The sequence below is a fragment of the Cyclopterus lumpus genome, chromosome 1 (assembly GCF_009769545.1).
Source record: "Cyclopterus lumpus isolate fCycLum1 chromosome 1, fCycLum1.pri, whole genome shotgun sequence".
In the NCBI taxonomy this organism is placed as follows: Eukaryota; Metazoa; Chordata; class Actinopteri; order Perciformes; family Cyclopteridae; genus Cyclopterus; species Cyclopterus lumpus.
Window position 1 is genome coordinate 5,342,972 of NC_046966.1, and position 27,747 is coordinate 5,370,718.

Consider the following 27,747-nt stretch of genomic DNA (forward strand, 5'->3'; position numbering starts at 1 on the left):
GACTTTAATAAAACCTTTTTATTGGGTTTTTCAAAGTCTGGTTGCCAGACAGAACTTAGAAAATCATTCAGTTTCTACCACACGTTTATACATTTCTGTGCCACTCTGAGTTCATATGGATACTCCCGTCAGCTGTCCTGAAGTAAAGCCAAAGACATCCGGTTCAGAGTAACAGGAGACAACATAAATATCTGACTTGGTTGAGGGGCAAAGTAATCCAACTATATACACAACAGCTTGAGTCACAAAAAATACAATAGGTACATTAACCAGTCAAAACCAACCATTTGTCACTCTTCCATTCTCCAACTCAGTCAGAAGTCCAGTTGTTATGCAGAGAGATATTTACAGATACTGTATGAGTTCAATGCACAATACTCGAGTTTCTAACACAAAAAAAGTAAAGGAAGTCACGAATTTTCAAAAGCAAAAAAATTGTCTTTCACTCCTCAACTGCTCAACTGGAGCTGGAATTGATGACATTGGTGCACTGAGGTTCGCAGAAGGAACCAAAGCGCCCGTAGATGTCTTTGGCTCGGACAGCAAAATGATACGTGGAGCCGGACTGGAACTGGGTCAGTGTACAGGCCATGGGCAGAGGGAGGGCGTTCACCTCCCCGATCTTCTTCCAGTGCTGCTGTGCTGCGCTGGTGTTCGAGTTGTCTTGATGGAAGGCATAGAGGTGATAGCTGTCCACGGCCGCGCAGGTGCGGTCGGTCTCCGTGACGCACCAGGACAGCACTATGCCCGTCTGACTCGGCACAAGCTTCAGCTGAGGCTGCTGTGGAGGCGAGGACCGCTCGGCCTCAGGGGGGATGCGCGACAGCGTGGGAACAGCGGGGAGGGGAGGCAGCACCACGCTGGAGCTCCGGGTCGGGGTAGCCGTGGCTACGGGGCGGGGTTTCAGAGAAGAATCCTACAAAAAAGGAGGAGAAAAAAAGGCAGACAAAAACTGTCGTCATGAGCTGTTTCGAGCAAAAAGCACTAATTCTTCAATTGCATAAAAAGCCCAGTGATCACTCAGAATGAAATTGCTGAGAAACAAAATTCTCCAAATCCAAACGGCTGTGAATTGAAGCTTTTACGGCACAAAAAAAAGATCAATCATATGCAAATAACACAATCACCCACAACATAGCAGATAAGTTATAGAAGAACGTGTAAAATGCTGTTCTGAATCCTCACCTGTAGGGGGCGGTGGTGGACCGTCAACTGAGGATTGCTGGAAACGCTCTGAATGCTTTGCGGAGACGACCTTAGTGCCGCACCTGAGGGCAAACATTACAGACGTTCATATTCTGTGTTTTACATTTATCAATTTAATTGGTTATTTTTATTCAAACCTACTGAACAATTTTATCACAATAGTGCCCAATAGGCAGAAAGAATTGTAGAGCACTGGTTTATGTCACAATATCACACATATGTCCAAATCATGCCCTCAGTATAATGCTGTCTTACTGCTGGGAATGCTGATGACTGGACTCGGTCGCTGGGTCGGCGAGTGAGCTGCGACAGTGGCACTCTTCACTCCCGTCACTGGAGAACATGGAAGTACAACATAATTAGACTGCTTTGCATAACAGTGTGTGACAACAAATCATGAAATACTTTTTTTTTTTTTATTATATGAGGGGGGGAGAAGAGGTGTCCTTCACCCTTACCTTGTACATCATCATCGTCTTCAGTGAGATCGATGACAGAGCCTTTGGGTCGTCCCGCTGAAGCAGCTGCTTTGGATGGAGTGGATCCTGTAGCTTGGTTGTCTGAGAAAACGAAAAAGGAATAAAAAGGGCTAAATGTTGAGATCATTTAAAGAAAAGAAAAAATATAATAAAACAGCAACTTCTCACTATTCTTTGGCCAAAACAAAGACAAGTGATGGATCAGGAAACACAAGTTACCTGTGAGATGACACCCACAGAGAGGCAAACGGCTGTTTAAACCAAAATGCTACATAAGTGTCCCCCGGAGTCTTTGCCTCCCATTCAGACATTTCTGGGACTCGCCAAATAAACAACAAGCATTTTTTTGGGGCTATTTAAATACCCCAAAAGACAACAGCCTTGTTGACCAAAGTGCCACCCCACCTGTCTTTGATGTCAGAGACGTCCCCTGTGGTGGTCCTGGAGCGGCGGAACCTGTTGCTGCAGGTCCAGAGGTTGCCGGTGAAGAGGCTGACGACAGCGCTCCCGCCACAGACACGGACTGAGCCGGCATCCTGGCCGTGGTCACGGATACCCCCGCGTTGGGTGTAGTTATCCCCCCAGCTCCGCCCTGGAACACTGCACGGGTAAGGGAGATCTGGGTGGGGGACATGTGGCCGGCGGAGGCCTGGAGCGCCGGGACGGTCGCGACAGCAGACGCTGGCGAGGTGGTAATGGCCGGGGCAGGCTTAAGGATAAAAGTGGTGGTGGTAGTAGTGGTTTTGGCCTTGCCGAGCGAGCCGCCCGCCGAAAGCGAGGAGACGGGGAAGTTGACCAGAGTTCCTCCCTGGCCATTGGTCATCGATAACGGCAGCTGGATGAGGAGCGGTTGGCCCCCCGCCATCAAGCTGCTCCCGCTGGCGGTCTTCAGCAGCAGCGTGCCTGTGGGGCTCTGAGTGGTGATGCCCGTGGCCAAGTTGGAGCCGGCGTTAGACGTGGTGGTGATCAGCTGGAGGATGGGGGCCTGTGAAACCATGGCGGAGGAAGTGGGCGTATGGGCCAGACTTGAGATCGGAACCGACATGGATGGATTTACTGAGGGAGAAAGTAAGAGACATGTTTCAGAATGTGACATTTTGTGCTCCTTCACTCCTTGAAGTCAACGAAAGTGTGCAGAAACCAGGAGCAGATTGTTCGCCATTATGTCCATGCATTATTTTATTGCTCACATGCAACCAGCTATTGTAGCATGAACATGCCGATATGCTCAATCACACACTCGCACACACCCCACGGACACTTAAAGGATGAGGCGGGCATCTTGTAAATAATAGTGTAAATAAATCCCAGACCAAAACCAACAATGCGTTAAGTCTATTTTTAATTACGTTCTGGACCCTCAGGCGGTAAACTTCATTTGTTGTAAAAAAACAACAAATCCTCTTGACAGCTGGGCGCTGTTGTTTGTTTGTACTCAAACAAGAGTAAACAGTAATGAGACCATTTTCAGCCCCGATTCTGTCTGCTAGTGCGTATTTACAGCAGCAGGAAGGCACGTGTTGCACTGACTCTTCACTTAACTTAGGCCCCTCCCTGTTTGGACACCCAGGAAACACTTGTTGGAAGGATTAATTCATTGTTTGTTTTGGTCTTTTGAATCGGTCTCTCCCACATCCAGATACAGAACCACACGGAGAACATGCAAACTCCACGTGGGAAAACCGTGGGAGGCAGGATTCAAATTAGTAAAAAATTTTTTGGGAGGTGACGTCGCCAACCATTGTGCTTCCGGTTATTCTTATCATAAAGGAAAAGACAAACACAACATTCAGCTTAATAGGAAATCCTGCTACTTACCGACTGTGCTGGACGAAGAAGCGCTTGTCGCAATCTGCTTTAGCTCCATGGAAGTGCGGACTGGCCTGTTTAGAAAGATTGCTTATGCTTAGAGCTGCTTTTATCCATTTAAGGGAGACGGATGAATGTGGTACGGTGGTTTCATTTTATTCAGTTGCATACATCATAGATGTCATATTTGAACAACTTCTGGGGAGATGCCAACTCATAATTGACGTGACATGTCCGACTTTTCATTAAAGCATTCATCAGTATGGACTGCAAGCATAGTTTTCAAGTGTGATGCCGGATATCCTTTTTCATATCTGAAAGAAATTTGTATAAACGCTGACGGAAAACCTAAATGCCATGATATCTGGAGGAAACTTTTTGGATCATTTCAGCGATGCATAATGACAATTGTCCCAGTGTGCTTCTGTGCAGACGGTCAAAGTGGCGCTGCAGTTCGGTCTCCGTACTCCCGAAAAAATTCCGGTCTTCGCTCCACACGCAGTATTTCGTTGATGACGTCGCGGATCTCTCTCCAGCCGTCACAAGACAGCACAGGGAACCGGCGCTCAATGTACATCCTCATTGTCCTCCTCAGGTTGGCGGGCAGAGCCTCCTTGCCCATCAATCCGACATAATTGACCTTCGACACCCAGTCGCAGTAGACGTTGTATGGGACTAGGTAGCGGAATAAATAGGACGCGTAGCGGTCGGCTCTGGGATTCCCTGAGCTCCTCTTGCAGTTGTGGTACAGCCCTTTCTCCAAGGTGGACGTGATTGGGCGCAGTTTAATGTCCCCTCGGCATTTTCCTTCGTTGTACTCGGCCAGCTTTTTCGCCATGGCAATGTGACGCGACATATCTTTGTCCTCTTCCTCCTCTATTCCCAACTCTTCCTCCTTCTTGACAGGCAGTGCGGGAGTCTTACCGACAGAGGGCGCCACTCCCTCTCTGTGCGTCTCCGGCTGCGGCTCTACTGTCTGCCGACGGAGCACGCTGTTGGGAGGAGAGGTGCAGTTTTAACCACACTCTGCACTGCCTGAGGAAACGGCTTCACATTGTAGAACGTCACAAGACTCAGGACCTGGACCACGCGGGGGAGGAGGGGGGTACTTTGCAGGTGCGAAACACGGACTGAGTGTGTTTATTTGGTTTGTTTGTTTATTCCAAACCTGTCTTAAGAACTATATGAAAGTTAAAAGAGTTTGGAAAAAAAAAGTAGATCCCGACAACCCGAACAGGGGGACTTGGAATCTTGGGTTCCTAAAACGGGATGGGTTTGGAGGATGTAGGGATTCTTTATTGTGTCCGTTAGTTTTTGAATTCAGTCTCTGGTGACTACAGATAGCAACCCGGGACAATGTCAACTATTCTCGCTGTGAACGGCTCCGTGCGTTGTACTGGCTTCAGTCCGGTATTGTCACGTTCATACAAAGGCCAAATTATGTTCACACAAAATACCAACGTGCACAGACTGCTGCATGATTCAAAGATAACATGTTTCAATTTTAATCATGAGCTTGCACTGAGGTGATTTAGGAAAAATATTAAAATCACTTCCAAAAAGGAGAACCTCCTTTCTAAATTCATAAGGTAGCACATATGTAGTATGGCTGACAGGGACTTAAGAGGAGATATTGCTCTGTGCACAAACACACTTACCGTTGAAATTGAGGGCTGTTCGTAACGGTTACGGTCTTGGCGGCGGCGGCGGTGGCGGCTGCAGCCGCGGCTGTGACAGCAGCGAGGGCCTGCAGAAAACCGGACGGCATGCGGTCAGAACATCTTCAGAGACTATCTCTTCCATACCAGGTGCAAAGATGTCAGCGCGTAGCAAAAATTAAAACCATTTCTTACTTCCTGTTTCCTTTTGTTCTCCGACGCCTGATTGGCCTCTCCAAACTTCTTTGTCAGGCGGTTTATCTTGGCCTAAACAAACGCCGCAGAGAGAGAGAGAGAGAGAGAGAGAGAGAGAGAGAGAGAGCCTTTAGATTCGGGAAGTGATTTTCAGCAGCTCCTAACCTGCACAGTACTAATCAGGAACAAAAAGGGCACCGGCTAAGTGCCGCATGCGATGGACCGTCTACTTACTTGGAGCATGGTGATGGCGGTTTGGTGTTTAGGGGCAGAGTCGATCTTGTCCACGCGTTCCTTCAGCTCTTGGAAATGTTTGTCAAAAATGGTCAGCTCCAGGACCTTCAGCCGTTCATCGACCAGCTGTTGCACAATCTGAGAAGGAATGTCAGGAGAAGGATTAGAAAAGAGGCAACGGTTGAGCAGTGAAAGATCCCCCGTTAGCTCAGACCCCGGCGTAGATGCTCGTACAAACCTTTTCAAGTTTGTGGTGGCCGCCGGCTTTTGCGGTGAATTTAAATTCCAGTTTTGCCTCCAGCTCCTGGCGCTCCACCTTGGGCCTCTTCCCCTCTCTTTTTACAGTTTGTCCATCTTTTTCAAAGCCCTCCGACAAAGTGCGCTTCAGTCCCGACGTGGTGCCCTTCTCCTCCTGCACTACTTGGGGAAACAAAGAACACAAACGCAGACTAGTACCTTGAATGCATAACATGCTTGCTGGCACTGTTCTGTTGAGGGTCGGTCTCCGTCACCCTCTGTTGAAGCAGGATAAGAACAGAACATGCGAAACAGATTTCATAAACACTAATACATGAGAGGTTAATTGCATGGTCACTCTATATACACTAGTTTTAACCGTTGTCATGGAAAGCTAGGTAGTCGAACTGCATACAGTCTTTAGAGCTCCCAGTCCAATCACGTTTAAACTGAACCATCGGATGAGAAAGCAAAGAAAAACTGAGCCTCTATCAGAAACTATGGTCCTGAGACATAACCATGACTATAAAATAGATCTGTTTTGGGTGATTCTTCACTTTACACCGAAGAGTTTGCCACATCAGACCAAGAGTGGTAATTTGTAATTGTATCGAACAAGTAATGTTAAATATGTACATATTTTATTTCAAATGCTTCCTAGGGAGTAATGTTGCCAAGTAGTTTCTCAAATGAAGAACGTCAACAACAACCTGCACTCAGAATATTATAATTTATAAATAATAACATGCAATTATACGTTAAAAAAACCAATTGAACCGCTGATTCAGCCTTAGAGGTTCTCGTGCCCTGGGTGTGGTCTTAGCTCTGTTTACCAAGGTACCCGATTCTGGCTTCAGTGCCTTCCGTAGGTTCTGACAACGCAGAATACTTGCTCTTAAATATAACATGATGTGCATCTTAAAGAATCTTAAAAGTGAGGCTCGATTTGACAAGTCACAGGAAGTAGGTCGCCGCTCTGTGTGACATCACTCGTGATTCTCCGCACTGACAATCAGACTACAAATCTGACAGAAAATTTAAATGACATCTTATTAACATGTAATAGAGCCTCTATTGCTAGCAGAGTCTCATAATTTTGAAGCATAACATTTCCATAGCCTCCCATTTCAGGTCTCTGTTGGTTCAACGAGAGAACAGAAACTTAAAGCTCTGCTGGAATACAAATATTGAATGACATATCTAATATTACTGCTATTTCCTTTGGCTTTTATATTGAACAATGTCCACTTTCTCATACCTGTATTAGATGGTGGAGTGGAAGAGGGCCGAGATGTCTTTTTTGTTTGTCCAACTTCAGCCTTTTCCTTTTTGGTCGAGTCTACCTCCATCTTTTCCTCACTGATTGATCCTTTCTTCGCACCCTTCTCTTCTTTATTGTCCCCCACTTTGACTTCCTTGTCCTGTTTCAGATCCTTAGAAGAGGACGCTGGACGAGACGAGGAAGGACAAGGAAGAGAGGAAACGGAAGTGGTAGATTTGGGGCAAGAAGGCTTTTCCTCTTTTATTTTGGCCGCGGGGTCCTTGGCCTTTGCAGTGTCACTACCAGTATCCATTGGTTCTGTGCAGTCAGACGCGGGTACGGGCGAACATGGAGACAAACCTTTGACAGAATTCTTTGACAAATCTACAACTGGGTCCTCTGTTGAAGTCTGGTCCTCCTGGGGAAGAACATAATTAACCATTGATTAATTATCAATCCACACTACTATTAACAAAGTATAAAGCAGTGTGTGACAAACAAGTTCCCAAGAAATTCTGTGCATTCACCTCTTTCTTTTCCATCTTTGGGGTCACCTCAGAGTCTTTTTCCTGGTTTTCCTTAAATTCTGTTGATGCTGGTGTAACGGACTCCTTTGATGAGGACACTGGTGAGACTTTCTTTTCCTTCGGCTCCACCTCCTCCTCCTCGTCGTCCATCTTTTTCAGTTCAAAGTTCAGTGAGTGGAATGGTGACGTGGGAGAAGTCGGAGTTTCGTCCTTCTCTTTTGGACTTTGCGACGAGGCCGGGGACGGAGACAGATTGAGGGACAGGAAAGGAGTAGGGGAGACGGGGGACGTGGCTCGGGGGGAGTTTGAGTCCGAGGTGTTGTTTTGCTCCCTGTCCCCCGCTTTTGGGCCGTCCTCTTTGTGCGTGCCGTTCACTAGAGGCGGCGGCGGCGATGTGTCTGACATACTCGGACCGGCTGTCAACAAAGTGCCATGAAGACTATCCAGTTGCTGCCGGTCGCTGATCTTCATGGTTTTCCTGGCACGGAAAATCTTCTTCTTTTCCTCGGTTACAACAACTTCCATTGCTGCCTGTGGAGGGACATGGAGAGATCAGATGCTATCAGAAGGCTTGATGAATCTGGCGGGAAAAAAAAACAAAAAAAACATAAAACCCCTGAGTTGTTGGCAGGAAAAGTACAGTCTCTCCCGCTTATGAGCCTGCCCTGGACTTTACGCACTGCATGGTCCAGAAATGGCTGCAGGGTTTCAGACCAAACACTAGAGGTCACTGTGGAGCCCCGTGGCGTTCCTGTTTGTTCTTTTCTGGAGGGTTCTTCATTTAACCGACTGCCTGAGTCTTTATTAAAATTTGACAAGCAAAATCAGACAGATCCTCACTGCCCGATCACACAGCGATGTATCCGTCCAACAGTGACAACAGCCAAGCTGCAGCGCAGTAAGCCACAGAGGCTTTTTTCACGTCACTCAGAAAAAACTGCTCTGACAAATTCCACCTCTTTCCTTAATTTCCTAATCAACCTCTGGACTTCATGTTTGCCAAAGCCCCAATCCCGAGAACAGAAATGGCATTCAAGTTAATGGCAGCAGCCAAACCTTCCTCCCACCCCTCTCCCCCCGCAATCCTATTGGTTCAGGCCTCAGCGAATCAGAACGGGCAAGTCAAGGCTGTGTTGGCAGCAGTGAAGAGGTTATGCAAAACCTGGATGAATTTTTTACGTACGTAGGTCTGACTGTTGCACACATTGTAGTGTTTAGGCTAGTTGTGAAATGTCATATGCATTCACTTCATGTGTATTTATTTTGACATGCATACGTGTGCGTTATAATTTTAACTTCTTTTAATGGTAGTCCCAAAATGAAAGCTTTGTGCTGCAGAAGACTTGTCCTTAGCTGCAGTAAGATTCTCATTCTACATTCAGTAGCAAACATGAATGTGCTATAAATATTAAATAACATGCGGCGCATACACTTAGTAGATTATCTATGGATAACTCACCTTCAACCCGAGAGATTCTTGGTCATTGATTTATCACAGAATCCTTCGACAACCTGAGAGGAAAAAGAGATTAGATATTTAGCAAATTCTATATTACTGCTTCAAACTAGGAAGTCGACATCAACTATGTATTAAATCCACAGAGCATGCGAATGGAAGTGGCCCCTTAAATGTAGCTCTTCTGAATTAAGAGGCCTATCCCCATCCCTTGAGCTGAAACTGAGCCCGTGGCACCAAAAGTAGATATGCATTTGTGAACAAATTTCATCAAACTGAAGGTACAATTATGTTGATGGCAATTAAGTACATCCACAATTATTACGAATTCATTGATTACCCTTGTGGACAAAAAATAAATAAAATTATATATATATATATATATATATATATATATATAGATAGATAGATAGATAGATAGATAGATAGATAGATAGATAGATAGATAGATAGATAGATAGATAGATAGATAGATAGACAGATAGACACAGACACAGACACAGACAGTGACTGAGATTGTTGTGACATCTGAACATTACTCCAGTCGTGCTTTTCTTTCCCAACAAATCTTAAAAGGATATTTCCTAAAACTAAAGCTGACTAATAAGCTGTTTGCAGGCTAACAATTAGAGACGTGGCATTCTAATCAATCACACGAAAAAAATGAAAAATGGGGACAGAGAGAGGAACTACAAGAAAGAGGCTTTCAAAATGTTCCCGACCCGCGTTTCAGTGAAGATGAGATCAAGAAATGTGCAAACACAAAGGACTCATTGGTGTGATCAATCAGTCTGTCGACACACCCAATGTCAAAACAAAGAGCAGTCAGCCTGAAATGGTAGATACTGTATGTAGTCAAATCCGTCTGTCGGGACCCGAACGCAAAGCCAGCTATCATTCAGGTAACCTTTACAATCTGCAGGGAGGAAAAAGCTGCTTCAGTTCTCCACAGTCTCCACTCCCAGTTGGTGAGCTCCACCATTGCTACATTGCTGGACTGCAGCTGACTGCGCCCCATGAATGGGTCCTTTTCTGAACTTATCCATGTGCATTTTGCAACTTGGTGGGTTGTCACATGTGCGGGGGGGGGGGGGGGGGGGGAAGAGAAGTTGCAACCTCACTGAGGGTACTGATCCCAACTTAGTGTGGGCCTATACCGTAAACTGTAAAGCTGAGCACTCAGATTCAGGTGCAAGCGCACACAACTCCTACTCGGCATTCTGTAATGATAACAAACCCCTGAAGAAGATATTGCAGCATAATTGCTTTCAATGTAACCCGAGGAGAGCAGCATTAGAAACAAACAAGTGATAATAAATAAAAAGAGAAAAGAGCGGTGAAGTTGCGAGCACGATCTCTGGTACCTCACATTCCAATGTTATTGCACACTGCGCAGAGCACAATAATCCCCCTCCCCCATCCCACGGTCTCGCTCACTGCGCCTGGATTCAGTGGAGAAACTCAAAATGGCCGTCAGCTCTGCTCTTTGCTGCCAGGCTGAGCTCTCGGTAGCTAGCTGAACTGGATTCTCTCTCAAAGCCTGCTGAGGTCACTGTTCTGTGCAGCAGCAAAGAACATTAGGAATATAAGAAGTCCCTATATGAGCCACTGTGAAACATTATTAAAATGTGTATTTCTCTCTTTTGTCCGACTCCTATAATGCATGCTATAGCTAATCCTCAGCCCCTGTTTTTTGCTTTGGGTGACCATGTCAATATTTAGCCTGTTGGGGTTTGTACATTAACCATAGAAGCACTGTAGTAAGTCTAAGAACTCCTTTGTTAAGCCCATATTTAGAAATAGGGCTTCTCCATTAGTGAGTGCACTGTTGAACCTGACTCGGAGAAATACAGAAAACAGACGTTACACGCGTGCGACGAGTATTCACATGTCGAGTGTGGCATTGCTGCTAAGCACGGTCATCAAAAGCTACATGAGAAACACCTCGTTCAGTTAAACGTTGCAGATACACGTAGATTCAGACTTAAAAAGCTGGATGACCTCACAGGAGGTTTTAAATCCCAGCCGGGACCAACTGATGTCTCGTGAAAAGGGAAGTTACGCTACGTGATGCCATTTCAGGCAAGTCATGCTTGTTTCCTGTGATAACGTCCACTGACACAAAACATTAAAGAGACCTGCGTTTTTCATTCCTTACTAAAAAATCAATTCAACGTGCTCCGATTTCAATGCACAGAAGAGAGGGCTTTGCACAAACCGCCGTTTCATTATTTATTTTAAAATCTTGATATTGTTCGAGGACTACAATATGTTTGTTGCTTTGTCTGATAACTAGGCTACCAAACAGAAGAAGGGATTTGTCACATATGTCTTAATGTGTCGCTAGAGGCAATAGCAGACGAGGAGAGATGTCCACCGTCTCTCTCTCTCTGGGTTTTGACAACTGCTTTCTCAACTTGCATTATCGGGACTTGTCATTTCAGAACTTTGCCACTGCAACTCATTGTTTCAACACCAGGTGACAAGCGCCACAAAGTGGTAACTCGATCAGACTCGGCATACAAGTCTCTCGAACTCCAAGTAAGCACCGCTCAAAGCTTAAGCCTCTGAGACGCCAAGCAAACAAACTGGGCATTCCTTCCAAACAGTTGAGAGGAACATCAAACATCTCTTTCAGGACAAATAAATAAATAAAAAAACACATTATTGGTTCAAATGTAGAAGATGCAACCATACTTCAACAGTTAGGCTAAATGTGATTCAAAGAAGTTTAGAAGAAGATGGGAAAAGTTGCTCACAAATCCACAGCTCAGGTAATTTCAGTCCGGGATACCGAACGTGAACATGCATGTGCAACATGCACGAACATGTTGGACTCCACAGAACAGCATCCATTGATTGGTATCTGACATGCAGCTACCAATCTATTTACAAACCTTTGTCTATTGTATCCCGCTGAACTCGGGCTACTCCAGCTTTCAAAAATGCATTGCTGTGCTCCATTAAAAACACCTGGGCCTATTCCTCAACACACAAAATTGTACGTGAGTGAACCACGTTAAAGCGCCGGAAGCAGGAGCCACGAGTATGGCTACTTCAGACTAAAAACACATTATAATTCAAGCACCATTTTTTCAGATGCACAATAGAAACAGTGTAAATACTTCCAAAATGAGCTTGCGTTAGCGATGAGAGGATGCCCAAATCCTGTTCAAAGCTTCCTGCAACCCTACAAGACCCACCGTGGGACCCCATTTCAGGAAAGATATACTTCTATCTGATCGATTGCAATCTTGTGCTGTGTAAAAATCTAAAATGAGTGGCCACCTTAACGATTGTTAACGCTGGATCACACAACTACAAATGGGTCGACAGTGCTAGGAGAACATACATGTACAGTCACTCGTGTGAATGGTCACAGCACATGCACGACTCAGCTTCCGCTACCGAGGCCAAAGATGTGCGTGCAACCAGGAACAAACGATGTATGTCTTGACCGGGGGTCGCGCACGGTGTTGCAGGTAAGAAAATGGCTCTCCCGATGTCAGCTTTATGAGTGACACTTTACAGCAAACTCCCTACATACGAAGACTGAATTCATGTTTCCTGTTGAAAACCATCAAACAAACAAGACACAAAACAATATAAAACGTGACGTTCTTCAACTAGCATAGCACTCCCTGCCAAATGAAGACCTAACCTTGAGCAGAGCCTGAAGCTGCAATGTCAAAACAGCGAATTAGATTTGAAATGTTAAACATGCTTTAAAAATAAAGATATAGCAACCTTTAGCAGCATGTGTGGGATTGAGGCCTTCCACGTATTTGTTGACTGTGGGAGCAGGCTGAGGCCAGCAGGAGAACATAAAAGAAAGGAGGGGCTCACTTAGGACTAGACCATCTTGTTACTTGCAAGGGTGTGTACTAGAAAAGGGGGGGGGAAGGGGGGAGGGGGGGGAGTAGGTCAAAGCTGCTGACACAGCAGTCTGCATTAATGCATGATATCAATCACAAAAAATAAAGACATTTGTTTCCCTTTTCTGTTGACTAAATCAAGTGCATGGTATATTTGCAGGTACCACAAATACTAATTAAATATTGTGTCTATAACATTTTAAGGTGCAGCGTGGTGATTGGCATTACCATTCCTAGCTAGCAGCGCACAGCAGACAGAGGGGAAGTACACGGCACAGACTGTTGCTTAGCAACACCCATCCCCCAACTCTAGCACAAACTAGTCCACAGTAAGGAATCTGCAGCCAGCCCGGACTAAACCATTCTGACACAGGTCATGGGGGGACTCTCCTTCCTAAATAACACCATAAGCAAAGACAGGTTATTGATCTTTAAAAAGACCACGGACAAGACTGTTCCACAGAAAAACTGCAGGAGTTTAGTACTTGACCGTTATTGTCATTCTGTGTAGCAGGTTAAATAATAAAACAGTTTAATCCATCATTCCCTTGTCATTGTTTTAAGATGGCTTCTGGTGCTACAATAGCAATTTCAACAGTCAAACAAAAGAAAACATTAGAAACCATGACAATTTTCCCATCTCAGTAAATGTATATTGCGTGTGGCCTTTGCATTTTTGATAGATTGTTGTCTGGAGTGCTTTTATATGACGTGGTCACTCGAGGTAGAATGTGCAAAAAAAACACCAGAGCACTGGCTGCCGCTGAGCATGTTAGCCTCAGCCAACTACTATCCCTCCGATGACCCGACCGCTGTGGCCCAGAGCTTACACAGGATGTAATGTGATCTCTCACAGATCGACTCTCTTATAGATCATACGACAGGATAACGAGAGTCTGCTGTTAAAAACGGCAGAGATATAAAAGAAAACTAGCAGTCGACATTATTTTGGTAAATGCTGCGTTTGACAGAAGCTCCTAATGGGATACATTGGACACATGACTAGTTTAACCCCAGTTGTTTTTAAACCCTAGAAATGCTAAGGACCCCGTTCTGGCTTTTGCACTGGTGAGGTAAGCCACGGTCTCTCAGCAGTTTCCATCAGGAACTGAGGAAAATCAATGGCATTGACAGTTTGCCTTTATGTTCTACTTGTTAAAACAATTCAAAACCGTGTCCTCCTTTGTCTTCCAGAAACATCCCTGGGTCCTTCCATGAATGTCTCTTGCCCTTTCGCCACTGTGTTGACACTTTCAAAAAAATAAAAAAACAGGCTTCGGAGAATTTATACACATACACACGTATGTGTGTGTGTGTGGTAACAATGATATACCAAAAAATGGCATCAAACAATAACCGATAAAGCACATACAAAACAAGTGAAGACACCTTTTTGCATGACAATGCAGCACAACGTGCACTTAAGTCAGGGCCTAGCTAGCCGCGCAGAGCCAGCGGTAAATTGCACACCCACTGCACTCAACTTAGAGGCAGCTGCACCCACCCTCCCCCGCCTCTCTCTCTATCACCCACGTGCAAACACACTCACACACACACACACACACACACACACACACACACACACACACACACTCACTCTCTCTCTCTCTCTCGCTCCCTCTCCTTTTCTGGCACTCAGCCTCTTCAAGCCCAACATGGACTGAACCATTCTGACGTGGGGGGGTACGGGTGGGGGAGGGGCATTGAAAAACAAAAGACGAAAAAGGATCAAGTATTTAAGTAATCAAATAAAGTAGAGTTGAAGATTTGCTAAATAAGGGGCAAGGAGTTACATTTGCACTCAGTTTTGACGCAAAAGTCTCAATACTTTCGCTGTTTTTTTCACATCGGAGTGAAATATTATCTCAATAATACCTCTGTGCTGTAGTATTTATTTATTTTTTGGTTAATCATTCTTCATTTACAAGCATATCGCTTTATAGCCACACAACCCAATGCTAGCGGCGCACAGCAAAAAAAAATAGAGCACAGCATGACACACTAAGCAGCCTCCAACGGCCCGGCCTCTCCCACAGCAGGGAGGGCTGCTGTTAAATAGACTGAACCATTCCAACACGGGGGTGGTTCTTTACTCATGAGGAAACAAAGGACACCCACCTGAAAACTGAGAAATTGACTTTGGTGCCTTTTTACCTCTCAAATTCAAGTTCTCACAATTTGGTTTTGTTTTCACAAAATAGTTTATTGAAGTAATTTCCAGTTTTGTCTTTGAGACTCAAAACCGAGTAAATGTACTGTTGAAGCAGCAGAAGTAGTAATGTGGGATTAATTAATTACAGTGAATTGTCATTTGAAACTTTTTACAGCCCACATCAAAAGCCCTGTTGTGACAGCAAGTAAAACCTTGCTGTGCCTTCTTTGACCAGACCCCCATTCTGCTACTGCAGAAAAACAAAATGGCCACCAGCACTGCGCTGCAAGCAGCATGCCGAGCACAGGCTTGAGCAGATCCTATTACAAACCCCGCCTCCTAAAAAGAAGAGGAGAAAAAAAAAAAGCACAGTATCTGCAGAAATCTCCATACTCACACATGGGTCTTTAGGGAAAACTCAACAAAAACATACTTCTAAAACAGCAAATGGGATTTAATGATTTAATACGTCAGAAATACTGGTTTAGAGTTTCACTGTTGTTGCTAAGAGCTGTTAAGCAACACCCTCAGCTATGACTGAAGAGCTAACTAAACCGATGTGTTCACCTCTCATTGATCTGAGTTATACTGCTAACAGTTTTATGAAACTAGGTCTAGATAACTGGGTAATAATGCTTTTCTCTCCTCCGGACTGCAGTTGGTACTTCAACCGATATGCCAGTAAACCTGACAGACCCAGAGTAAAAAAAAAAATAATAATAACATTTTAGACATTTTCTATGGAGGCTAAACACTGAGTGTAAAAAAAGATGTCAGCCAGTGAGAGCAGAGTCTGCATTCCAACATTACTGCGCACTGTGCGCAGTCTTCCCCTCCCCCCACCGCTCGCTGCCTGCATCTGGATCCACTGAAACTCAAAATGGCCACCTGGTCTGCTGCGCGCAGCCACACAGAGCCTTTCGAGCCTGCTGTATCTAGCACAACATCTTGTCCTGTTGTGACAGCATCCCGTCATCCAAAGTCACTCCTGTGTGCAGAACTCTCCGTGGGAGACATTTCAGTTGAATGGACCTCCTAGAATATTTAGGTGAATGAAACAAAAGCTGATTTTGCACCTTTCTACATAAGGTAGCCAGTTTATGAGGCTGTTACACCGATCTGGGCTTCGCTCTATTCTATACTTCCTATTTGGTCAAATCCCTATTAGTATTATTTTATTTCTGTCATACTGACTTATTGCTTATCAACTGTTAAGGCTGTTTCTCAAAAACAGTCAGACCAGTCCCCGTTGATATTCCCTCGCTGGCTGATTTCACCCCAACACCACCTGGTTACAAGCAGTGATTGTGTAATCAAGAAATGGTGTCTTTTTTCTGTCTCTGGGAAATGTAGTTTACGATCACAGTTGAGACGCACGCAAGTCAGGTGGAAACTGCCTCCCAGCCAATGCATGCCGAGGAGAGGCTCCAGTCTCCAGGGTGAGCAGTATAGTGTGTTGATGGATGGATGTACTTGGATGTGAAATCCCACCAGCAGTATGACAGATTCATGTAAAACAGTAAGCCTAAATAAAATAAATAAATAAATAGATACAGTGTAATTGCATCTTGATGATATCGTAATTTTCAGGGCCGTACATATACTTATAGTTTCTGAGAGAAACATCAACCGTAACAGGATTTTACTCGATTACACATTTGAGATATCCTAGACTGAGCGTCAACAAGGCAGCAGGCTGGCTGGATCTGTAGCATAATAATCAACAATCGTCGTACGCACTCACAAACAAAGTGAAGTGCCCAGCAAAGTACTTATGAATCATACGTTTGCATATCCTGGTGAAGGGGAATCGCTCCCATTTCATTAGCTCACAATGCACTTCACATTAATCTCAATCGTGGCCTGCAGAAAAACTGAAGACATGTCCACGCCATCTACCACCTACTGCTTTCCCATATGAACAGTTACGTTTGCTGCTATACAACAAGCAGGAGGCCGGAGGTCTTTCCTGTGACATTCCTCCACGTATGCTTAATTATTTCTCGTTTTCTATCATTTCAAAGAGGGCATTCTTCCTTCAAATGTAAAACCAGGTTAACAAATATTTTCTTCGACATATTAGTCAGAATTCAGATTCCAATGAAAGACACAGCAATTAATCCTGGAAGCTAAATAAATCGGTTGAATTTACTTCAGGCTATTGTGACATTACATAGTGTTTTAAGGAGATAAAAGATAAATGGACAGAATGTAAACATACTGTCAAAAGAAAGTGGTTTCTGTAAAAAAACAAAAAAACAATGTTGACCTGTTCAGCAAAAATTAAAAAGCACTGCTCTCAAGACTGCCATTGCCCAAACATTGTACGCGTGATTTCTTTTGAATAAAGTGGAGACTAGCAAGAGCTGGGGAAGAAGGAAAAGAGGGAAGAAAAATAGGATGGGGGTGGGGTGGGCCAAACCAGGAGTTGCCATGTGAATCGAGCAAGCACATGGTGATTATTCTTTAGCCATGTCATGTGCTGCTTGAGGGAGGCTCCTGTCATGGCGACACAAAAAGCTAATACACGTTGATTGTCATATCACAGAATAAACTAACAAACACCAGGTACAAAACAAAAAGTAACTCAGGTACACTGAAGACTTAGAAAAATAAAAATACTTTTGGTGAATTGCAGAACTGCAATATCTGCATGCAGTTGCCCCTTCCTTTCTCTGGCCAAACTCTGACAAGCTAAAGACAATCTTTGGCGTAACTACAAGTAAAATCAGATCCCATGAGCTATAGCTAGCACCACGGAGTCAGAGCTGAAGTCCACATCCTTACACAGAGCGCCAACACCCATCCCCCACACCAGCAGTCGGCTCCAGTCTGGAGTTTTACAGCCAAGCACGGACTAAACCATTGCAGCAGAAGGGTGTTCTCACCAACGGGGGAGGGAGCTAGAGAGGTGAAAGAAAATTCAAAGCTCCCAAAACGATTTGAATATCGTGGGAAGACGTCATGGACTAACTTAGACTATGTTGAACAGGAAAACACGCCTGGTGAAGTCTAGTCCTCCAAACATTCCCTCAGCTAAGGGATTTGGATCAGTCAACAAGCTAGCCACTCGACACTTTCCCCATCTCCTTTCCCTTTGATAGATAGCTTGCAGTGAATGCTACAACACAAAATGGCTGCTGCTGCTGTGTACGCAGCCACAGCAGAAATAATCCACTTTTTCATGAGCACGGCTGACTTTGTCTGTACCCCGTTACTCTATTTAACTCTCTTTATATATATTTCTACATACTGCTGCTGGTCTCCCTGCTGTTTTGGTCTCTCGAGGTTTTGGAGTAACGAACTGTATTCTTGCATGTATCTTGTATGCAATGTTAATTTCTATCAATTTATCTTACTTATCGTGTGTATTATGTAATTACTGTGTTAAACATAGTAACAAACAATAATCTTTAGTTCTTTAAAAAAAACTTCAATGTGACCTTTCAGTTACATTCAAGATATTCAGTCGTTAGCTAGGCTTCAACAGAACATCAGTCTGCAATCATTTTAGACACCACCCACAAAAATAATCCCAAATATTGGAATTTGAATTGTATTTCTCAGTTTCAAATGTATATTTAGGCCCCAATCACACAGTGTCACTAGAAACGCAACGCCCGCAAAACCATTGTATTCCTATGGAGCCGCTCATACCCCTCTCGTCGTTTTTTTTCAGACTCCTACAAATTCAAATATTCACAACTTTTCAGCAACATGTGCGGAGTCACGGCACTCGTCAATGTCACATTTGGCCTAGTCAGCCAATCAAATCGAGCAAGAGGTGAGCTTTACTACTTTACCACTGACTTCCTGTTTTGAAGCCGATAGATGTGGTAAGAACTGACAAAGGTTGATATGGGCGGTTTGTAATTACGATCATTAAAAAGTAACGTGCACACATACACAACCAACTTTATTTTATTATTAGACATTTAGCCACGTAAATCCCATTGAGATTGCAAAATCTCTTCTCCAAAGAAGTCCTTGCCAAGACAGCAACAATACAGTAAAGAAAACGATATACCCGCAAACATCTAAAACAAACATAATGAAGTCAACGTTGCGAGCTGGCGATTTTGAAATGTATTGATAATACATATTTGCACGTAAGCGGGTGCATTAATTAATTAAAATGCAAGTGCGTACAGTAGGGGTGGACACGAGTAGTCCACTCTTCGGATATTCATTCGTTAGCATTCGCTGTTTGGTTAAGCAGTAAAACAATGGCTCACAAGATTGTGTTGGTTCTGGAATTAACCCTGTGTGTAACTAATGTGTCACTCGAAGCTTGTCAGCCCGAGATGGACTGGGCAAAGTGCAGCAGACACACACCACCGTAGTCCCGCTGTGGGCCCAGCAAGGACAGCAAGGCCTGAGCCTGAGCTACATCCACTCCACGGCAGCTTTTTGACCATACCAACTACATATTGACATATGCTGTTGCTGCGAAGGAACGCCACAACTGCAGGTTCTGTGGTCTGATCTAAAATCCCGACTGCTGCGTTTTCCCGTACCCCGCCTACCACCGCCTCGTATTTTCATAGGTTCTGCAGTCTGCCGAGACCTTTCCATCACCATTATCAATGTCGGGTGACACCAACTTGGAAACTGGATGTGACCCTACCACAAATGGCCAATCGCAGCAGAAGCACGCTCTTGTAAAAAGCTTTTGAAAGCATGTATGCAGAATCTGTAGGCAACAGGACAAGATGTTGGTATTGGAAGCGTTCTGGATCACGTTCGGGCAGACCTTGGTTGATTACATTTGCCAAAATGCAATCTCGCAACCCACTGATTATTGTCTGACAATGTGTTTGCTTTTTATTTATTTCAAACTACCTTGTGGACTTGGCTACTTTTGAAAGAATCCAGTTGCAACTCCTTCCTTATGCTGCCTCTTCTGGTCCAAGCTACCACCTGCGGCAAGTCCAGATTGCTGCCGCCCATCTGGAGTTCAACCGGACAAAATTTGACCACGCCACTCCACTGTTTGCAACAATGGCTCCCTGTTGCAGCTCATATCCAGTGTAATTATCTGGTGCTAGCCTAAAGGGAAGTGAAGGGAACTGCTCTTTCCTACTTCCAAACCGTGTTCAAACCATCCACTCCGGCATGCAAATTGTGAGTGAGGACAGCAGAGTGATCATGTCCCCATTAGCAGTTTATTCTTCTTTGTAAAAAGGGTGCATCTTTCTACTGGTCTACGAGCCGAGTTGTAACCCTGATCCGGGAGGCAGTGTGACGCAGCCTGGAAGAGCCCATACCGGCAGCTGTTTTGCTCTAAACACCTTTCCCTTAAACGCAGTTTTGTTTCAAGCATCCATAAGCCTCAAAACCTTCATCACAAACCCAAAATCACAGGAATCTGCACACTAAAGATGGAGAGCTAATTTTAGAGACAACAATGGCAAAGCACACACACAGGGCTGTGTGTAGCTAGCTTACAGCTAATATCTGAACTGTGTACATCTAGTGTTTGGGACAAATAAACGCAGACTATACAAACAGTACAGTAAAACAACCAAACAATGCAAGACATACATTAAAGACAAGGTTCTGTTGGATTAGACTCTTCTGGATTTAAATACTGAAGACTTTAAATTCATAAACAATATGAATGAATGATTATCTGGGAAGATGCGACTTTTTAGAGAAGATAGCCCACTGTTGGGACTACAAATCACATGTGGTTGTAGTTTTTCGAGTAGAGTTGTTAGCATACTAGAAATGTAGTTGTCGATACCAATGCTAGTGAAACTCCACGATTCTCGATATCAATTTGATGCCACAGTAAAAAACTAAAGTAAAGCAATCCCATGTACTTCAAAATACATTATGTGTTTACTGTTTGCATACAATTTTGTTAGGAAGTTAAACGGCTCATGATTCACTATATTATCTACCTTATATTGCTGTCTCCTTTAAACAACTGTATTTATTCAAGTTTCTCGAAGGAAAACTACGTTTTATAAGATTACAATTGAACACATAATTTGGCATCGCCCAATAATGCCCATTGGCACCTCCTCTTAACATTAGCACCATGAAGGACTGTGCTGCCAACCAGCTGCTAACAGGTAATGTTTACTGGTCTGGTAACTGCTGATTTCAACGCAGATTTGTGTTGTTCACAGTGTAGCATTACCAGTAGAAAAACAATACTTGGCCTGGAAATCAATATTGAGATCACTGCGTCCCAAACACACTTTATTTCATCCCAGTGACGATGGGACATCACGAGTCTTGAGCTTCAACGGTACCTACGGTGCTGTAGAAAACTTATTGCTGGTGCGTTTCCAGGATTTTAGCATGGACTTGGTTACGAAGTATCGGTTCTCTACACTTATTTTTTCTCTCACAAATGATCTTTGACCAAAAACAGACCAATCATTTTAATTGGTGAAAGTGATACTCGGCGTCACCTAAAAATGGCATCTACATGAAGGTTCCCAACTCCCTTTATCCACACAAATGATTGAAAATGCATAACTTTTGCTATGTTTACGCCTTGCATCAATACCACTCTGGCATTTTAGAAAACCATATCAGAGATGTTCACAAAAGCAGCTAACGTCGCTTTAGTGATTGGGATTGCATTTTCGTCAGTACGTGGAGAAGCGTAGACCTTTGAAAACAACTGGGCAGAAACCCACGTTTGCTTCTCGATTAGGCCTCATCTTTAACGACAAGTCCTTCACCGATTCCGGAAGGAAACAAACACCAGCTGTGCAACTACCAAGGGTTAATTCAACATGTATAACAAACTACAGGCGTTGCGGACCTCGTTGTCAATGCGAGCAGCTGTTGTGCAGTTACATTTTGCATTTTTAAAGCTACTACTGCAAGTTTCTCAACTGATTTCTCAACCGGTTTGAGCGATTTGCGAGCAGTGAGTCCAGGGGCATTAACTAGGCAATCAACCGTTCAGTAGACAAATCTGCTTCATGCTTAAACCAGTGGCCACGCCTAGTGTTTGTTAATGGTCTTGCGATATGCGTTTTTAGTCATGTTAGTATCAGAACCTTTTATTGCCAAGTATGTTTTCATTCAAGGAATTTGTCATGGCGGGTGGTGCAACAATAGACAACATTAACAACAATTAATATATGGACTGAAATCATTTCTAAAATGATGCTGGATGGTTTGTGCATAGCGAGATCATTTTCTTTTTAAAACAAAAATGTAATAGTGTGGATTACACCTCAGGCTGCGTCAATTATATATTTTAAATCTTACTTTGTTGTTGAAAGTCATAATCACCATTGAGAGCATGAGGCACACACCTTCTCTTCTCACAGTGAATCTTTTACACATTTTCTCATTATTTGCATCTATTGTATAAAGACCGACAGCACACATGCATAGAATGACAAGATGCTAACTTGTTGAATTCGTATTTGCTCAAATGCTGTAACGAAAAATATATACTCAATATATATTAAACCTGTTTGCATTAGCAGAAACTGTAATTACGAGGAGGGAGTCACCTGATGCTGTGTTTGTATGTGGATGTTTTTTTCCTTCTTTTTCCTCCTTTAAAGACTTAAAATAGGTTCATTCGCAGTGGTTTATTTCCTTTATGCAAAAAAGAAGACAGTAACTGAGTAGTAGTTTATAGAGTGCTCTTAGTAAGACAAAAAAGAAGATGTGCGTTTCTTTCTCTGCATGTTTTACCTTGCACTGCTGTGGTCTTTACACAGGGCCACAGCACTAAAATAGGGCCATATTGCGCAGAAGGGATTGATTTAGCGCTAATAAATTCAGGCAGTGGGCTCCCACGACGAAAGCAGACACTGACACATAATACACAATGCAATGGGAGTGGGAGGAGACAAAGTATGTATGTGCAAGCCTGAACATTTATGTGAGACGTCTACTGCTGTACGAAGCTCTTACGCGCCAAAAAAATAATAATCAACGTCTTTCATAGTGGCAAATGAGTGTAACATTTTTGGTGGGCTTTTATTGAAGCAAATACTTTTAAATGTTATGATGACACGATTACATTGTCAGTGTGTTGCATGTATATAGTATGTACTAGTGTACTCCATGAAAATCAAACATGGATACATTGTTTAAATAGGGCTCCCTCGTATTTAGGACTGACATATATTATGGGCTATGATTGAAAAGCAAAATAGTAATTTAAAATAGGCCATTCATTCTAATTATCAGCATGGCAACATATAAATAAATAACAAACACCAGAAGTGTTTTGAGACTGAACCAAGATCATATTTCTTATCACACTCCTTTACAGCCTGAAGCAAAGAAACCAGCTGTAACTGGTTGAAACTGGTTCTAGTTGACTTGGCACATTTCGAAAAACGCAAAAATAAATAAGAGAAATTTTAGGTACGCCTCTTTTCATCAACAACATTTAAAATGCAGGATTGGAACCTCATATCATTCACGTTTTACAGTACAGTCAAACAAATCTGACTGCATTAATTCTGGATGTAAATTTGGCTAAAATATATTTGCCTATATAACGTTTTTTTATTTGGTTGACATTTTAATGACATGCTGATGGAAGACTTTGTTTAATACATTTGTTACGTTGAATGCCTACTTGCGTTCACTTCATGAATCTTAAATCTTAAAAGGAATATCGCTAAATAATTGTTTATGTTGCATTTTATACACACTTTGAAATGTGGAAATAATTAATATTACAGTATTACACAGCCTCAATACCTGCAGTGGCATGTTCACATATGCTAGCTCTCTTCTAGTAATATGAATTGGCTGATTTCTCAACCGTGACTTTTGAATAGTAAGTTACAAAACATCTGGCATGATAACCATTTGCTCTCTAACGTCTACCAATGATCTAATACAACAGTGACAGACCTCAGCTGAAATGAATGGTCTTATACTCCCTTTTTTAATACTGCCTAATGTGAGCAAATGTAACATTCACATCCATCTCATTTGTGTGGTTGAATTCACTGACATGTATTCCCGATAACAGACAAAAATATGTGGGGTTTCCGTGGACCTATGATGCTTATGAGCAAGCAGCTGCATATCACTCACTTTCATTTGGCCCCAGACCTGTATAAACCAGGACTGAGAAGGGAGCCACTGCAAGGCACATAAAGTCCTCTTTTTTTCTCACCATGAAGGACATTTGGAGTTCTCATTTTTAAACTAAAGCCTCAAATGTTTCTACAATCTAATGTAGTATCAATTTGAATGTAGCTAGCCCTGCACATTGTTGTAGCAGTTCTGTGATTAATAGGTAATTATCATTGGTTGTATTAGATGAATGGTAATCATATTGAGTCTTCTAACATCTACTAGAAGGCTTCTAAACAAAATGTAGGAGGAGCTTTTAAAGACTGCTTCCTCTTCAGCAGAAAAAAAAACCAGACAATGAATTACAAGTGCACCATGTGAGCACTGCCACTGGGTGAGGTGGGGGAGGTGAAACTAGAGGAAGGTATGTACCATGTTCCCAAAAGGTAAAAGCAAACCTGAAAAGGCTTACTTTATGGACAAAACTGGGTAATATGTATTAAAAAAAACATGCTGAATATGAACAGTCTGCAGATCCCCAAACTGAGGCTGACTTCGTTTTTAGGTTCATAGAGCAAACACTCAGTTGGTCACTTATCTGTACATCACTTCACCAAAATGAAAAAAGTTGCAGATTTTGGTCTCTTTTAGAAACCCACAGGAAAAGACAGCGAGGGAAAACTGCTAAACTCTTGCATTACCATTGACATTAAGCCACACCCACATCCTAGGACAGTGTGGTGCATGGAAAATTACTGGACTGTACCACTTCAGACCAAGAGGGGGGTTTAACTGCACCCTTTAGATAATGCAGCAGTTTCCTCCATTTTGTATATTCTATGCTCTTGAGACCTCAATTTAGTGTTAACTTTTAATTCAGCAATACTCTCTAATATCTATATAAAATTATAGGATTTTTTGAGAAGAGGCCACAAACTCTCCATCAAAGCTCTAAAAAGGTCAATAATTAGGGTGAAAGCGCTAAAATACTATTCTTTTTCTATTACACACTTATTATCTTGGGGTAGACAACTTCTCTTCAAAATGTCTTCCTTGGTGCTCATCCTTTAAACTGTCCCCTCTGCAGTATGCTGGATGTGCTTGCTGCCTGTTTTAGCACCAATACAGCATTGTTCCTTCAGCGGACTTTAGTGAGGCTCAAATACATCCAAGACACAGAAGAACATCTTCAGTTTCTAAACGGGGAAGTTACTTAATTACATCAGTAATGTTGGGGAGTTTTTCCTGATCCGATGTGAGGTCCTGGGACAGGGATGTCATATGTGTACAGATTGTAAAGCCCTCTGAGGCAAATTTGTAATTTGTGATATTGGGCTATACAAAATAAACTGAATTGAATGTTTGATTGCTTGTGTTTGACTATGGGCAACATAAATGGTGTGAGGGGTGTATACTTCAACAGTAATCTGGGTCACACATTACTTCTTGTTCATATACTTAAGTGTGTATAAGTGTTCTTCAACCAAGTTACCACTGCTTAACTTAGCGGCACAATTGGCGTAACGCTGTAATGGTAGCTATGTGGAAAAGAGTTAATTTTGAAATTTTAAAAATGAAATTGCCTGTGTAATTAGGAAGAAACCCTGTTATGTCATATGTATTATGATAATAATAATAATCAGAATTTTTTTTTAAAAAGTGATGAAAGCAACTAACGCGATTGCGAAATACGCGAGACTGCTTTCACAAAATAGAAACTCCCTGAAATAAAAACAACAAATAAACATGTAACCTTTAAAAGTAAAAGAAAATAACACTGCTGTAGTTAAAATGTCATTCGTGTTACCTTTTAGCCATGAAGCTAGTATCTAAGCAACCGCTTGCTAACACAAATAAGACTAACGCGCTACAACCCCAACCTCATTGAAAGAAATAAACCAAAAACAGAAACATATTGTAATTGAAAACAAAATAAGCCAGAGTTGCAATAAGCATATCATCTATTCCCCTTAAATACAACAGGTAAGTGAGTGCTGCTTAACTAGCATGCTAGTTGCAATACCTCGACTCACCGTATTTTCGCGTCGCAATGTTCCCGCGATTTTCAGTCCGGAGCCGTGTACCGAGCCGTCGCGGACCGTCTCCTCCCGCTGCCAGAAAGCTTCCGCCCGCTGCAACGCGTTGTGCTCCGGTTGTGGTAAAAGTCCACCGGTTTCAGCATTCACCGGGAAACTAGTGAGTTGTGCCACAGCGACTGAGTAGTTGTGCCTTCGCGGACTCGACCGACTGCTCTCCCCCTTTCGCTTGCGAATAGACTCCTCCTCTTTTCGTCCACGGCAGAAGAATCCTCACGGAATGGTTGGTCGACGGAGCCTTTGCTCGCGTTGGCGAACCGTTGGTGTCTGACTTCCCGTCGTTTTTTTTTTTTTAGTCGCTCCAACGATACTTGTGGCGGTGGCTGGAGCCGGCAAGCCGAGCATGAACAGCTCCGGGACGTGACCGGTCGGGTTGTATGGATGGGCTGGGAGGACGGACACAAGTGAGTCTGCTTGGAGGAACTGCAGTGGGGTCCTAGGGAGCTCACAGAGCCGACGGTTGGACCAGGGGGACAAACGGGGAACATTAGCATGGGGAGAGGGGGAGGGGTTTGAGATGTGTGCACGACGACGGCGACGACGGGGGGGACTCTGCGGGGGTGAGGAGGCGGGGCTAAAGCGCAGGAGGAGGAGCCAGCTGAGCAACAATCTGAACAATGGTGTAAACTTAACTACAGGCGGTGTTGTAGTTTACACTTCATGGTAATGTGGGTGTGTTTTGTTTGGAGGCTTTCTGCCTGTGTTCAAGTAAGTTACCCAGCATTCAAGTGGCCTGGACTGGTTTGCGCTTTGTTTAACAAGTATTATTTTTAAATGGCACAAGAGACGAAGAAAAGTCCACACCAAAGTGATAGGACGAATACTAATCCAACTACTGACTGCAAATGTATTTACATAAATAATATATAATTTGTACAAAAATATTTTATGGATTCATCACAACAATTCAAGAAGACAAGGATCAGCCTTTTTATTCTTAGCTTTAAAAAAAACCCACAAAAAAACGAATCCCTTACATTAACACATGGTCTGTAAAATGTTAACTCCCTTCTGACATTTCACAGAACAGTCAGCCATTTTGTTGTTGACTCACTTCTGGAACTTGTAGTTCTCCTGGAGGCCAGCAGAGGGCGAATCACAGTGATGTTTTAAGCATAAGCGTTGCAGATGTTCCTGTCCTCACGGATATAGCCTTGCTCCTACATCGTCCATTTTATTGCTACCTCCCCCCCCCCCCCCCCCCCCCCCCCCCAAACCATGTGACGTGGTGGTTGTGCGCTTCCTCACCTCTGTGCTCTCACACACTCTCGCACACCGGCCGAGTGCTCTTATAGAAGAGAGAGTCCTTGAGGTTCTTGTCCTCTACACATGTGTTTAAAGCTAGTTGGGCTACACTGTAACACATTGCCTCTGCATTGACGCTGACGTAGAGAATTAATTGACATTCATCAATGAGAGCTCTCGTGTTTTGGACACACTGTACGCAGCCCACAAAGCAAGGCAGTAAACGACGAGGAACATGTGAACACAGGCCGCCGCATTGGTCGAAGGAGAATTCGCACATGCTTTTCCGCGGA

At 43.4% G+C, this 27,747-nt stretch overlaps 1 protein-coding gene across 5 annotated transcripts; it reads right to left on the reverse strand.

Annotated features, from left to right (window-relative positions):
- atf7ip (activating transcription factor 7 interacting protein) lies at positions 1-26,726 on the reverse strand. Of its 5 annotated transcripts, none has more exons than XM_034532025.1 (14): positions 26,147-26,726; positions 9,066-9,118; positions 7,607-8,137; positions 7,077-7,497; positions 5,820-5,998; positions 5,582-5,719; positions 5,348-5,419; positions 5,153-5,241; positions 3,504-3,568; positions 2,091-2,741; positions 1,665-1,766; positions 1,462-1,539; positions 1,186-1,268; positions 1-916 (listed from the first exon to the last, which is right to left on the reverse strand). In XM_034532025.1, the coding sequence occupies exons 3-14, from the start codon at positions 8,129-8,131 to the stop codon at positions 458-460; spliced, it is 2,862 nt and encodes a 953-aa protein (XP_034387916.1). In that variant the 5' UTR covers positions 8,132-8,137; positions 9,066-9,118; positions 26,147-26,726; the 3' UTR covers positions 1-457. The 5 variants fall into 5 exon arrangements, with proteins under 5 accessions (XP_034387916.1, XP_034387877.1, XP_034387887.1 ...); XM_034531986.1 differs by having other exon boundaries at positions 5,820-6,001; XM_034531996.1 differs by having other exon boundaries at positions 5,820-6,001; positions 7,607-8,186.
- Between the last annotated feature and the right edge of the window lie 1,021 nt (positions 26,727-27,747).